Raw genomic sequence first — 16,267 nt, 5'->3', positions numbered from 1 at the left:
TATGGAATGAGTTTAATTGTTATATGCATACCCTGCACTCATAAAAAATCATGGGGATGGAAAATATCAAGATATTAACTAAGCAATAAAACACATAATTTTGGTAATATACAAGCGTATTCTTGACTTTTAAAATATTTGAATGATTATTCATATTAAGGAAATTTAGATGAGGGCAATTTTGGGCATTCATATACTTTTTTGGTCTTATATCATCAAGATGAAACCCAAACCTATGTTCTAGGAGAGGTATGTGTAATTTTCAAAACGTGAGAGGAGCTGTCTAAGATTACTAGAAACCTCAAGGAAGGTTTCTAAAATTATCCCTTTTAAAAACTCACAAGTTTTATATCTTATCATATAGGGATAATTTCAGAAACCTCCCCTAAGGTTTCTGACAATTTCACTGGCCGTCATTAAAGTTTGTAAAATTACACAAACCTCCCTTAAGATTAAGGTTTTGATAGTCAAATTGGTTCAATTAGAAAAAATAACATTAAAAGATACTTTAAAGAGAGAGATGAAAATTTTATTTCATAAATACCCCTCATGCATGTGTATAAGTTGTATTAATAAAAGAATTAAAATAATTAAAATTAGAAACAATTAATACACATATTTCATCACTCAAAAAGATCATATTTAATAAATTAAATAATACAAATAAGTAACAAAACTACACTAATGATCACAAAATTCAACAAAATAAATTAGTCATCTCTTTTGATATGATGTTTACTATGATTCTTGTGATTTTGAATAGAAAAAATTTTCTTCCTCTATTCTCTATTACTAATATCTAACAATTAAGTAATTAGACACCAATTAACTATTAGTTACTACTTAATGAAAATAATTGTTAAAAATTTCTTTAATGATGAATGATGTATTGTATTTACAAAATAACATTAATTGATATACCTAATGGATGAAGGAGAAAAAATTTGAAAATTTTTCTATTCAAAATCACAAAAATCATAGCAAACATCATGCTAAAAGAGATGATTAGTCTGTTTTGCTAAATCTTGTGATCATTAGTGTAGATTTTTTGCTTATTAATGTCGTTTAATTTATTAAATATGAACTTTTTGAGTGATGAAATATGTGTACTAATTGTTTTTAACTTTTAATTATTTTATTCTTTTACTAGTATAACTTACATATATGCATAAGGGGTATTTATGGAATCAAAGTTTCATCTCTCTCCTTCAAATACTTTTTAATATTACTTTTTATATTTGAACTAATTTTGTTATCAAAACCTTAACCTCAGGGGCGTTTGTGCAATTTTATGAACTTCAAGGGACACTAGTGAAATTGTCAAAAATCTCAAGGGAGATTTTTGAAATTATCCATATCATATATGAAACTATATTGTAACTTTCTCTCTCCTATGAGAGCTCTTTCTCTCTCTGCGAGAGCTTTTCCCCCCAATAGTGGGAGCCAAAACTTTCCAACTCTGCAAACTTTTCAAACTTTCAAAAATCCAAAAACAGAGACTCAGACCAGGAACTAACAATCAAATACTTGCAACCAATCAACGTGAATCTGCTCGCAAATCCAAACAAGATCAAGTGCTAGTGCTGGTGGGTGTCGGAACAAAAGGTGCCCAGGATCCAGGAGCTTCGGACATACTATTTATAGCTGGTCGGAGCTAAGAAGTTGGACCGGCGCAGAACAGGAATTACGGCCATAAATGCATGCTTTAAAGCCTGAGGTTTACTTAGGTTTTATCCCTTAACATTTTTCTCTGCATTAGTTACTTTTATCGCTTTCCTTTCTTCTTCTTTGTTGTTTTTTCGTGTATGTTGATCTCCCAGAAAGGCATTTACCTAGTGGAAGTTTGCAGATTTGAGTGCTCATCTGTATAAGTTTGGTTAGATCCTTTTCATATTTCAGAGAGTGTGGGTTTCCATCTAAATATCATATTACTACAATGGCTGAAGAGTTGACTGAAATCATGCAAAAGTTTGCATTAAATAGCCATGAATACAGTGTGACTGATCTGGATGCAGGGGATGCCCGCACAGGTAGGCAGGAATGCCAGACCAGTTTGTTGGGAAGAATCAGGGGAGATAAGATAGCTAACTATACTGGGGTTAAAAATTTTGTGACAAGTGCTTGGGGTTATCCGAAAGAGCTCAAAGTAACTGAACTAGGGCCAAATTTCTTCCAATTCGGAATTCAAGGGGAGGAAATTAGAGAAAGGATAATCAATGGAGGGCCTTGGATTTTAGATAACCAGATACTTGTGTTGAGTAGGTGGTACGAGGGGATTGAGGATGATCCTAATGCCTTCAGTATAGCACCACTTTGGGTTCAAATGTGGAATCTTCCTTTACATTGCATCTCCAAGGAGGTAGGAAAGAAAGTAGGTGTAGTGTTTAAGGAAGTCAGGGAAGTAGTTATCCCACAGAATGGAGGCAAAGAAGGAAAGCATCTGAAGGCTCTGGTCATGGCTAACATATTCCATCCTCTGCTTCGTGGAACAACAATCAAAATGAATGGTCAAAAGAGATGGATTAAGTTCAAATATGAAAGGTGTCCTGACTTCTGCTACACATGTGGGATTATAGGCCACAGTGAAAAGGGCTGTCAGTCTAAGATACTAGTAGGAAATGATCAGCAAGAGAATCAGTATGGGCCATGGATGAGAGCAATTTGGGAATCATCACCCCAAAAGGAGAAGAACTATTACAAATCTCCATCTAAGAGGCAATACTAGGGGGTGGAAAACGGGGAACTGGTGAGGAAAGAATCAAAGAGGCAGGAAGAGGAATATGAGTCCACAGCTCCAAGGGGAAAGGAAATTCTGGAAGAAAGGGACAAGGAAAAAAATAAACCAAAGGAGAGAGTGGACCATATACCAAGGAATTTGAATGTGGAACTACAGGTTCAGGCTCTGGTCAGCAAGGAAAAGAGAGTAGAAAATCAGGCAGATATGGACAATGTGGAGGAAATAACTTTGGAGGAAGTCCAGGCAGGAGCTCAACAATCTAGCAGTAACAAGATGATGGAGCTTCTAAAAGAGATGGAAAGATGCAAAAAACCAGAATTCCAAGGAATTAATGGAGATGATGAGGTAATGATGGACAGGGAACTGCTAGAACCAGAACAAAAAGCTGATCTAAACATCCAAGAAGATGGCAGTTACAGTACTATGCCAAGTGAGGTACAAGGTAAACCTGAGGTCCAAAACAGCAAAGGCTCTCAAGTAGAACATCCTCAGAGACAGGAAAGAAAAACAAGGAAAATAGCAAGGATATCAATGGGAAGGGGAAGGAAGGCTTTGCAACAGATTGACAGCAATTGTTTGAGCCAAGTAGGAACGGCCAAAAGGAAATTGGCTGTGGAAGATGAAGATATGACAGACTCTGGAACAAGCGAACACATCCTGAAAAAAAGTAAAGGGGGAGACCAAGTAATGGAAATAGAAGGATTAAAGGAAGGGGTGGGTGCCAGCCTTCACTGGACCCCAAGTAATCCATGAAGGTTATGGTGTGGAACTGCCAAGGTGCTGGGAGCCCCTTGACAGTTCCCCACTTGAAGGAGTACAAGCGACTCCTCTCCCCAGAAGTGATGTTTCTTTGTGAAACTAAGAATAGGAAACAATATATGGAAAAGGTCCAGAGGATCCTAAATTATGAGCACAGCTATATAGTGGAATCAATGGACAAGGCAGGAGGTATGGTCCTATACTGGAGTGCATACACCAAAATATTGCAGGTACAACACACGGCCTTCACTCTAGAGGCTCATATAGAGGACCAGAGCAACAATAGTGACTGGTGGATAGTTGGGATCTATGCTAGTTGTGATGACTCAATAAGGAAACAACAGTGGTCGGTCATTCAAAGAAGGAAACATTTATGGGGTAACAAATGGATAATTGTAGGGGATTTCAATGACATTTGCTCCAATGAGGAAAAGTGGGGAGGAAGAAAAAGAGAAGAGTGGACTTTCACTGACTTCAGGAACTTTATCCACGAAAATCAGCTGATTGACATTGGCTATGAAGGATAGCCTTGGACATGGAGTAATAACTGGGAAGGGGACGGTGAGATTAAACAAAGGCTTGATAGAACACTGAGCAGTGTAGAATGGAATCTGAACTTTGGAAAAGCAAAATGCACTCACCTGAAGTCCCATGTGTCTGATCACAGTGCTCTACTTTTGGATACTAACCCCATGGAAAGAAACAGGAAAAAAAGATTCTTTTTTGACAAAAGGTGGCTTCAAAAAGAAGGAATATTTCAAGTTATCAAGCAAGCTTGGGACAAGCAGGTAGAGGGGTCCAGGATGTTTCAGGTTAAGACAAAAGTGAGGAATTGCAGAATTGCCTTACTTAGATGGAGCAACAATAATAACAGGAACTCTAGGGAAAGGATTGAGAGTATAAAGGAAAAGTTGGATCAGATTCAAGGAACTTCACTGGTAAGTATAAGGAAGGAAAAGGCTTCTCTCAAAATGCAGCTGAAGGAAGCTTACAGGGATGAGGAAATGTTTTGGAGCCAGAAAGCCAGACTCAAATGGTTACAAGAAGGAGACAAGAATACTCAATTTTTCCATGCACAGGTAAACAGTAGAAGAAAGGTGAACAGAATGCAGAAACTACAAAAGGAAGATGGGACATGGACAGAAAATGAGGCTGATTTGGGAACTGAAATTGGTAACTACTACAGGCAACTCTTCACCAAATCTACCGAGAGTAGTAATCATGAGATTATAGATGGAATCCCAAAATCCATTTCTGAGGCTATGAACCAGGATCTAACTAAGGTAGTAACAGAAGAGGAAATCAAATCTGCAATCTTCTCTATGGATAGCAACAAGGCTCCTGGCATAGATGGGTGACAGGTGCCGAACCTGTACAATAATAAATACCTACTCGAGAAAAATACAGATTTTGTATATAGCGGTGAGTAGGGTCGAATCCACAGAGACTGGGGATAATTCGTTTCTTCTAGAGTTCAAAGTATGGGGGGTTGATTAAGAGAAATAATTAAGGGAAAACTCCAGCCAAGGGTACACTTCAGAAATGGTTCAGGCACTGATCATTGATGCAGAAATAATCCCAACATTTAGTAATAGATTAGTTATAGTTGTCATGCACGCGATAAACAACCAACCCTTCCTTAATTTCTCGATAGCTAAGGTACGACCGTTAGCTATTTCTCTAACCCAAAAACAACCCTAGGTACGACCGTAGGATTTAATTTCTAGATTGCATTAATAATTAGAAAGGTCCAATCCTAACCAACAAACACGCTACGAGAGTTTGTTTAAGTTAGATCATATGCTCCCCTGACATAAACCCAATTACGCCAGTTGCTACTGAGATAGAGATAACGAACAATTACGGATTCAATTACCCCTATTTAGCAAAAATAGCCTATATGAATAATTAATTATTGCGCACTAATCAATCCTACACAAGGCCATAGCAATTAAAATCAAGGAACATATAAATACCAATAAATGAAGAAAATAATTAAAACAGATTCGATCTCACAGTAATTGTCGAACCAAATCGTCAGTTGTCCCCTTGACTAGAAAAACTTAGCCACGCCTCATGAGAAAATCTTCCCGTTGGGGAATATTGTCGAACACCTGGCGTGTGTCAGAGGCCAGTCCAAAGAAAGAAAACTAGAACTAAACTAACAAACTAAAACTAAAGATGTCTTCTTTCCCTACGTTATCCCTATTTAAACAACAAAAGAAAGATAGGCTAAAACTATCTAGGTGGTCCCCACACATGTGGACAAAACCTCCAAAGTACTTCTTGCTCTAAGTCTCTTACGTAGCTTTCTTTGAAGAGCCCAAATGACTTATAGCTTTGTGGTCCCTACCAATCCAAGGGCCCAAGGATTGAAGCCCTTAGAAGTCTCCATATTCTCCATAAAATCCCTCTTTTTTGGTAGTTTTCTGTTTCATTCCTGAAATTAAGTTCAGATACCAAATATGAGTAGATATCAGCAATTAACACAATATTTATCAGAGATAAAAGGGGAAATTAATAATAAAATTACTAACAAATAATGCCCTATCAATTCCCCCCACACCTGAATCATGCTTGCCCTCAAGCATGGGGACAATTCAACTCAACAATGGCTAGCTTTCACATTATAATTGCCCGCTGTGCTTATACCCAAAATCAAGATTTAGTGGCTAAGTGTCAAGACATATCTCTCCCGGTTAGCTCCTAAGTTCATAGACCTGTCCAATTCATGGCTAACTCGCCTAGAAAATCCAAATATTAACTAGCAATAGTCAGCAGTTAAGTCAACTGGCAACCAAATCCTCAAAATTACGAACCAAGGATCGGCAGGCCAACATGATCATAAACTCACATAATCTCCACATCTGATTTTCTTTTTTCTTCTCTCTTTTTTTTTGGATTTTTTTTTATTATTATTTTTTATATTTATTATTTTTTTTTTTTTTTTGCATTTTGCATAAACATTGCTTAGTCCCAAGCTATTCAAGTCTTTTGACGTGAACTCTGACATTTTTAGATGAAAGAATCCAGTTACTCAACTTTTCACAGCTCCAGGTCCACTTACTCATAGATATTGCCACTTTTTGACGCGAGAGCCGACATTTGTGGTAAAGACTCCCGGTTACTGGGTGGCGACACTAGCGGAGTATAGCCATACGTTATTCACCAATAAGTACCAAAATATCAAGTAATTAAAGATCATAGCCTGCGTCATGTCCTAAATATGGAGAACTAAGGTAGACAGGAGACCAATCCACACAACAATGCCAGCCAAATATTTACATTGCCTAAACAAGTTAGTCATAAATTGCACCAAGTCGTTAAACTCAAACAAATTCACCAAGACAGCATGCTCTTACTTGCCACCGAAACTCAATTCATAGTGTAAACTACAACTAGCAATAAATAAGTGAGCTGCCAAAATATTCACCAAGATAACATCAAGGGAAAAATACCCAAAAGGGATAAGGGAATAACACCTAAACAGAAAACAAGAGGAAAACAATAAAAAAATGAAAAATTGAAAATATCCAGCACCCAAACCGACCCCCCCACACCTAAGTTACACATTGCCCTCAATGTGAAAATGTAACAGCAAACATGAAGGAGAAGGGCAACGGTACTTCCCCGAGGTCGTAAAAAAAGGGGTGGATCGAGCGCGAATTGAGGCTCAATTCCCACACGGTGCATAAATGCTGCCAAATTCTGCGCCATGCCATGAAAGTTGAAGCCAAGCTGGGTCACGCGAAAATTCCAAGCAATAACAATTTTCAAAACCAGCCTAATGAATCAAGAGAAACAATTCACTCGCCCACAGGTTATACGAACTATCCTAATAAGAGCGCAAGCAATAACCACTGGTGTTCCCAATTAAGGCAAAAGCAGAATAAGATCAGCCTAACAATCTCACTAGATGTATCAAATCAGAATAAGCAGAGCAAATGGCACAATAGCCCCTAAACAAGGCAAATAGAGGCAACTACTTCAACAGACCAGTGCAAATGGCACCTTCATATCCCAATTCAACAAATGCACGCAGAAAAATACCCACAATACTAGGACACAATTCCAATCAAAATCCCAACAACTGTCTCCAATTGGACAGTCAAATATCCAATTCGATTTCCAGCGACAACCGAATATAATTCGATCAAATCTCAAGAATTGCAAGCAACACCGCAACCAGTACCACTGGTGCACAGACAGGAAAGAATTAAATTCAATGGCAGCAACTCAACCGCGGGAATTTAAACTGTAAAATACGCAAGTATCTTCAAATAGCGGCAACAATGATAGGCAAAGGACCTCAACCAATACCACTGGTAAGCCACAGGGAAAAATTAATCAAACGGACAACAATCTAGCAGCAATTAAACTCAATTCAAACCAAAATTGGCCCATTAATCTTGACTTGAAAAGAAATAAATTTCTCGCCAGTCCCTGAGGAGACGACCCTGCTTACCACTGTCTACTAAGTTAGTAAATTCAGTTAAATAATTAATTCAAGTATATCGGATTAAGCAAACTCTTCGGGAACAGGGTGAATCAAGTAACCCATTGCACACCTAGAGTCCCTGCTCCAGTACTCGAATTGATTATTGACTGCTTTATGTGGTAGTTAGGTTTTATTTATTATTATTGCACAGGTTCGGCACCTGTCAATTTTTGGCGCCGTTGTCGGGGACTGGTGTCAGATTAATTTGTTTCTTTTTGAGTTCATCTTGTTTTTATTTTTTTATTTATTTTTCTCTTATTTTTTTTTATATAGTTTATGGCTTCTAACACTCCATATTTTGGTGATAGACTGGATTTTGTTTCCGGGAAAGGTGATGAGACTAGTTTTTTTGCTAAGTTTGCATATGCAGAGGCACTAAACTCTATTAGAGAAAGAATGGCTGCTGCAACCTGTAAAATTTGTTATGTCAGGGATCATTCAACCGGTATGTGCCCCGAATATCAAGATAATCTGAATGTTCCAATCAATAATTATGGAGATTTTTCACCCTGGTCTCAAACGTGGTATAACTCTAATCCAAACGGGTATGATCAAGGATGGTGGGATAACTCCAGTTATAATTATACAACAGGGCCAATGAATTTTCAGCAATATAAGTCTCAAGAACCGTCATCCATGTCAGGTATGTCACTTGAAGAAATAATTGAATTAATAGCTACTAACACATATCAAATTCAACAGGAGGTACATCAACTTCAACAGGAGACACAAAGGATGAGTAAAGAGATGAAAGAAGCAAGGCGTGAATGGGCATTTAAAACGAGCAAATTGATTTCTCCAGTTTATGAAGAATTGCCCTCACCGACTATTATCGACCATGAAGAAGATGAGAGTGCAATTATTCTGACAAATGACATGGTACTGCAAGAGTCTCAAGAAGAAGAATCTAAAGATGCAGTTGAAAAGAAAATTGAAGAGCAAAAATTGAGACCCCAACATCAAATGGTTCAAGTGAATGAATCCAGTGAACAATCTCCAAATGCGGTGACATCTCCTCCACTCCTTGATCAATATTTTCCTGACTCTTATTTTTTAATTCCTGTTAGTGAGATTGATTTTATTATACCAGACGATTTTGAATTTCATGCCAGGAATAAGTTAAGAGTCATGATGGCAAAATATCTCAAACCAATAAATGCTTGTGATGGAGGAGTGAGTGAAGACTTAAGATCATTACTTGATTGTTTGACGCCATCTACTAGTCTAGGGAAGACCATAGCTCGTGTGTTCAAGGATTACTCTATTTACGAGGGATACCAGGATTACGTAGAAGATGAAGCATTGAAACGAGTTACACGATTTTATCCTCCATGAATAACCAGGACAATGCCTAGCCAAAGACATTAAAGAAAGGCGCTACTTGGGAGGCAACCCAAGACTATTTGTTTCAGTTTTCATGCATTTTTGAAGTTTTAGTTAAGTGTTAGTGTCAATTAATAGTTTGATGTTTGGTGGCAGGAAATTAGTAGTTAAACATGCCCACGCCAGGTGGTCACGCCTGAGGGAAAGGAATTTTCGTTCAGGATCTGCGGACTCTATAGCAGTTAGACGTGCCCATGCCAGGTGGTCACGCCTGAGGGAAAGAAATTTTCGTTCAGGTTCTGAGGACTCTGTAGCAGTTAGGCGTGCCCATGCCTAGGTAAAAGGTTCCTTACTCCTAAAAAAAAAAAAAAAAAAAAAACTCAAGTGCGTGCGACGCACGCGTGGCGCCTTCCTTCACTCCAATGCCCCGCCCTACTCTCTTCACTATCATCCACTGCCTACTCCAAAGCTCCGGTGAATTCTTTCTTTATTTTTCCGTCACTAAGTAGCGGAGGCCAGATTACTAGTTCTTTATTAGCTGATGCCAGAATTTTACTTTCTTAGCTGAGGCCAGATTTTTGATTTGCTAGTTGAGGACAGAAAATTTGTGCTTGTTTGGGTGCTGTGACATATCTGTGGATTGATTGTTGATTATTTGGTTAACGTTGTGCCTAACCAGTGATATTTGGGGAAAGTTTTTACTCTAGTTGCCTGTTTAATTAGTTTTTGGGGAATTTTGCTGTGTTTATCTAATTAATTGATTTTTGGGTTGAATTGGTAGTATTTGGCAGAAATTTCGTCGTTCACAGGTTTAATTAGTTTTTGAGGTGAGTTTATTATCCGTTTTTGCACTTGTTTGTGATTGGGAGCTGTGACTGGGGGTCATTTGCCTTGTTGGTTGTTTGTTGACATATTTTGAACACCATTACTTTGCCTTTGTCTTGCCACTGATATCCAATGACCAAACCCAAGAACCAAGGCAAGAGCAAACCTTCCACCTCTACCCCACTGCCCACAGTCCCCTCGAGTGGATCTGCCCCCTCGATTTGACCGGGAGGACCTCGGACTGTCCTCTGCGGCACCTCCACCGTCTTCCTCCGCCGATAGCCAGCTTGCAGCCCTTCGGCTCCAGATGCAGCACATGGACACTCGTATGGAACGGATGGAGCGTCAAATGGGCGGGATGACCCAGAATTTAACACAGTATCTCCATCACGTGGGTTTCCGCCCGCCTTTCCCTCCCCAGCCATAGTTCAGTTCTGCCCTCCTCCGTTTTAAGGGAAGTGTCGTTGCCCCAATATCTCTGTTTTGCTCTTTCTTTGCTTACATTGAGGGCAATGCAAGATTTAGGTGTGGGGGGTAGTATATTGGCATTTTATTGAAAGTGCAAGTGTAGGCATTTTTGTTGGAATTTTTTGTTTGGCTTTGTCGAATTTTGTCCAATTTTTGCCTATCTTTGTGCTTATTTGTGATTATTCCTGATAAACGATGGTTAGATGTCTCAAAATTTTCTATTGCTAAAATTTTACACTTTAAGGTGTTGAGTATGACATGGTTGATTTTAAGGGTATCTTTTGGGTGAATATTTGAGATTTTGTGACTTTTGCACTTTTTGGTTGACTTTTCTAAGTATTGTAAATATTTGTCTAGCATTTTTTTGTGCAAATTGGTTCAGCTATTAATCTTAGTTCTCCATGTTTAAGAAATGAAGCGGGTTTGTGTGGTATTTAATTGTATTTTTGGTGCTTATTTATGAATAGTATTCAGCTATACTCTGCTAGTATCGTTGTCTAGTAACCGGAGGTCTTCACCACAAGTGTCGACTTTCGCGTCAAAAAGCGACGATAACTATGAGTATGTGGTTTTTAAGCGATGATGGCTGAGTAACCGGGCTCCTTCATGTGGCCAATGTCGGAGTTCGCGTCAAAACGCTTGAATGGCTGAAAACTAAGCATTCCCCCGAGAAAAAAAAAATCAATCAAGTGGAGATATTAAAAAAAAAAAGTGCTAATAGTGAAAAATATGAATGAATTGCTAGCCCGTTGACCCATGAATTTTATTGTTGAGATTTTGCTTAATAGTCGAACCATTTGCTTTTGGATGCAGGTTGAATATTTTATATTCTTAGATTAGTTAGTCATAAATTGAAAGAGTCCTTAATCTTCGAAGCTAACTGGAGAGGTATTGCTTGAAAAATTACCACTAATACTTGACATATGTTTTAATTGTATCTTGGCAATAGAAGATTTGAACAATAGCCATTGTTTGATTTTATTTGTTTGATTTGTTGTTCTCATGCTTGAGGACAAGTATGGTTTAGGTGTGGGGGAAATTGATAGGTCATAATTTATTGCTAAACTTATAATTATTCTTCCCTTGATTTTAGCCAAATATTGTTTTAATTGTCGGATTCTATTTATATTTGGTTAATTGTACTAATTGTAGGAAAAGGAGCAAAACGTGATTAAAAGTGACAATTTTCCAGTTAATTTGATGGTGGTATGTTCGGGACCAACATTCAGAAAGTCGGGATTGATATTGGGGCAGTTTCCTAATCCAATTCAAATTCCTAATTTGTTAGCTGTCAAGATTTTCCTTATTCCGCGGGATCATTCTCAAGAAAAAGGAGAGTTTTTAGGAAATTGAAATGTAATAGGAAACATTTTAGAAATTTGATTGGAAGCCAATCAAGAAGAAAATTCGGCCACGGGAGATCAAGGGAAGATGCTGGGCTCCACTGAATAGTTTTCTTCTCCTATTAGGTATCTATCACGTGGGCGGAAAAGGCCATATAGCAAGGGACATTTAATTATCCCTTTGGGGGCTTGGTAGTTCGATAGATAGTTCTTAATTCCATCGAGTTTTCTTCCTTCGAATGAAGAGGAGAAAGCTGGGAACAATGAATTGCATGGCTTGTTCTCCATTAATGGAGAACTAATTTTACACTGCTAGTCAAGGGGAGCATATGATCTAGCTTAAACAAACCCTCGTAGCATGTTTGTTGGTTAGGATTGGGCCTTTCTAATTATTAATGCAATCTAGAAATTAAATCCTACGGTCGTACCTAGGGTTGTTTTTGGGTTAGAGAAATAACTAACGGTCGTACCTTAGCTATCGAGAAATTAAGGAAGGGTTGGTTGTTTATCGCGTGCATGACAACTATAACTAATCTATTACTAAATGTTGGGATTATTTCTGCATCAATGATTAGTGCCTGAACCATTTCTGAAGTGTACCCTTAATTTCTCGATAGCTAAGGTACGACCGTTAGCTATTTCTCTAACCCAAAAACAACCCTAGGTACGACCTTAGGATTTAATTTCTAGATTGCATTAATAATTAGAAAGGCCCAATCCTAACCAACAAACACGCTACGAGGGTTTGTTTAAGTTAGATCATATGCTCCCCTGACATAAACCCAATTACGCCAGTTGCTACTGAGGTAGAGATAACGAACAATTACGGATTCAATTACCCCTATTTAGCAAAAATAGCCTATATGAATAATTAATTATTGCGCACTAATCAATCATACACAAGGCCATAGCAATTAAAATCAAGGAACATATAAATACCAATAAATGAAGAAAATAATTAAAACAGATTCGATCTCACAGTAATTGTCGAACCAAATCGTCAGTTGTCCCCTTGACTAGAAAAACTTAGCCACGCCTCATGAGAAAATCTTCCTGTTGGGGAATATTGTCGAACACCTGGCGTGTGTCAGAGGCCAGTCCAAAGAAAGAAAACTAGAACTAAACTAACAAACTAAAACTAAAGATGTCTTCTTTCCCTACGTTATCCCTATTTAAACAACAAAAGAAAGATAAGCTAAAACTATCTAGGTGGTCCCCACACATGTGGACAAAACCTCCAAAGTACTTCTTGCTCCAAGTCTCTTACGTAGCTTTCTTTGAAGAGCCCAAATGACTTATAGCTTTGTGGTCCCTACCAATCCAAGGGCCCAAGGATTGAAGCCCTTAGAAGTCTCCATATTCTCCATAAAATCCCTCTTTTTTGGTAGTTTTCTGTTTCATTCCTGAAATTAAGTTCAGATACCAAATATGAGTAGATATCAGCAATTAACACAATATTTATCAGGGATAAAAGGAAAAATTAATAATAAAATTACTAACAAATAATGCCCTATCAATGGGATGTCCCCCCTTTTTTTCCAAAAATTCTGGGATATAATCAAAGGAGACCTGGTAAATGCTATTAAAAGTTTTTTTCATTCTGGCAATATGCTAAAGGCTATCAACCATACCATCATTTCCTTGATCCCAAAGGTCCCATGCCCCATTAACATCAAGCAATACAGACCCATTAGCCTCTGTAGTGTGATTTACAAAGTTATTGCCAAGATTCTAGTCAATAGGCTCAAACCCATTCTGCATCATTGCATTAGCATTAATCAATCTGCCTTCATCCCTGGGAGACACATTCTTGATAACATCATTACCTCTCATGAGTACTTGCATCATCTCAAAAATAAAAGGTATCGTAAGGATGCATTTATGGCTGTGAAGCTTGATATGTCTAAGGCTTATGACAGAGTTGAATGGCAATTTTTGCAAGATATAATGGGAAAAATGGGATTTTGTGAGAAATGGATAACATGGATAATGAAGTGCATAAATACAGTCTCTTTCTCTTTTAACATCAATGGAGAGTGTAAGGAATACATTGTACCTAAAAGAGGATTAAGACAAGGTGATCCTCTGTCACCTTATTTATTCCTCATTTGCTCAGAAGGCTTCTCTAGCCTGCTGAAGAAAGCAACGCAGACAAGAAGCATGGCAGGCATGAAGATAAGCAGACATGGTCCCTCTATAACCCACCTTTTCTTCGCTGATGACTCCCTGATCTTTTGCAAAGCCAACTCTCAAGAAGCAAAGGAGTTGAAGAGGATACTAGAGGTATATGAACAAGAATCTGGGCAGATGATTAACTTAGACAAGTCCAGTGTGTTTTTTAGCAAAAATGTGGATGTGGCAACTAAGGAGGAAGTGTGTATGGAACTAGGAGGTATTCAACCAGTATCGCAAGGGAAATACTTAGGGCTGCCCATGGTGATTTCAAGGTCTAAGGGACAGCTGTTTGGTTACATAAAGGATAACATCAAAAGAAGAATGCTAAGCTGGAAAAACAAGCTTCTAAGCTCAGCTGGGAAAGAAATTCTGATCAAAGCTGTGTCTATGGCAATGCCTAATTACACAATGTCTTGTTTCAAACTACCTTGCAGGTTATGCAAAGAGATAAGCTCTATGCTTTCCAATTTCTGGTGGGGAGAAAAAGGCAACAAGAATAAGGTGTACTGGGTAGCTTGGAAGCAGCTGACAAGGGAGAAAAAACGAGGTGGTATGGGATTCCAGGAGATTCAAAGTTTCAATAGAGCTCTGCTGGCTAAACAAATTTGGAGAATCATCAGAAATCCAAATCTGTTATCCAGCAGAATTCTGAAAAGCAAGTGTTTCCCAAATTGCAGTGTCTTGGATTCCAGAACCCCCAACAATGCCTCATGGTTTTGGCAAAGCATCATGAGTGCAAGAGAAGAGCTTCAATGGGGAATACGAAAAAGGATAGGGAATGGTCTTTCTACAAGAATCTGGGATGATCAATGGATTCCAAACCAACATTTAGGAAGGCCAATCACAACCAAGCCAGGAGACTGCCAAGTTCAGAAAGTTGCTGATTTGATAGAAGGCTACAGGTGGAACAGAAACCTCATTTTCAAAAACTTCAAAAAGGAGGATGCTGAAAACATTCTCAAGATTCCCATAACATCACAGGAAGAGAGGACAATATCTTCTGGACAGAAAATCAGAAAGGGGAATACACAGTGCAATCAGGCTACAAGGCAATCCAAGCTAAGAAAGAACATGAGGGTAGAGGGAGAAGAGAAGGAATTGAGGCTAGCTATAGACCAAGAAGGACTGACATGTGGAGAGTGCTGTGGAAACTAAAAATCAGTCACAAAGTTAAGATCTTTATATGGAAAGGCCTGAAAGAAGCAATTCCAGTCAAGGAATTAATCTGGAGAAGGATGTCTAAAGGAGACCCTATATGCTCAGGCTGTGGGGAGGAGCTAGAAACATTGGAACATCTTCTTCTGAAGTGCAAGAAAGCTAAGGAGATCTGGAAAGTTGCACCAGTACAATGGGATGGGATTCAGGAGCTGACTGGGAATTTCAACAGATGGTGGGCTGCATTATCCGAAGCAATTCAGAGAGATCAGGGGATAGACCATATATCTCTCACAGCTTATATTCTGTGGCATATCTGGAAAAGTAGGAATGATAAAGAGTTTAACAACAAAACACATGAGCCAGCACAAGTGATCACCAAAGCCTGGAATGCATGGATGGAGTTCAATGACGGGACCAAAAAGACTAGGAGCTGTAGTATTGAATCAACAACAGCTTCACTTCACAGGAATGAACAAGAAGCTAGCCAAACTCCAGACAACAGAACAGTAGGAATGCAGCTAAGAATAGCAACCAAGTGGAACAAGGCATCAAAGTCCATTGGATATGGTATTGTTGCAGCTGATTGCAGAGGGCAGGATGTGATGGGATGGAAAATGAGAGAAAGAGAAAGCTCAAACCAAGTTCAACATGAAGCTGAAGGTGTTAAATGGGCCCTGATCAAAGCAGCAGAACAAGGATGGAGGCTGGTATGTATTGGAGTTCCTAATACGGACCTTCTGCAGCAAATACAGGGAACAAAAACAGTAGGCTTGTGGTTAGCTACCCTAATAGAGGACATCCGCGAGCTAAGTAAGATGTTTTACAAATGCTCCTTTTGCATAGGAAAATATAGAAGGAATGATCTAAGTTGTTTGTTTAGTGCTCAAGCTTTGAGCAATTATTTTGATGTAGAATGGGTTAACCCCAATCTATAGTGCAAAATGCACTTTGTATAGCATCGAGCAAGTCTCGCCTGTATAT

General features: G+C 38.5%; 1 protein-coding gene across 1 annotated transcript; it reads left to right on the top strand.

Annotated features, from left to right (window-relative positions):
* Nucleotides 1-15,363: 15,363 nt before the first annotated feature.
* Nucleotides 15,364-16,221, top strand: LOC113766625. The gene has a single exon (XM_027310799.1). It carries the CDS (start codon nt 15,364-15,366, stop codon nt 16,219-16,221), a length of 858 nt encoding a protein of 285 aa, XP_027166600.1.
* The last annotated feature ends 46 nt before the right edge of the window (nt 16,222-16,267 follow it).

This window comes from Coffea eugenioides, chromosome 3 (assembly GCF_003713205.1).
Source record: "Coffea eugenioides isolate CCC68of chromosome 3, Ceug_1.0, whole genome shotgun sequence".
Taxonomy (NCBI): Eukaryota; Viridiplantae; Streptophyta; class Magnoliopsida; order Gentianales; family Rubiaceae; genus Coffea; species Coffea eugenioides.
Note: the sequence above shows the minus strand (reverse complement) of the source record. Positions and strands in the feature narration are given on the sequence as shown.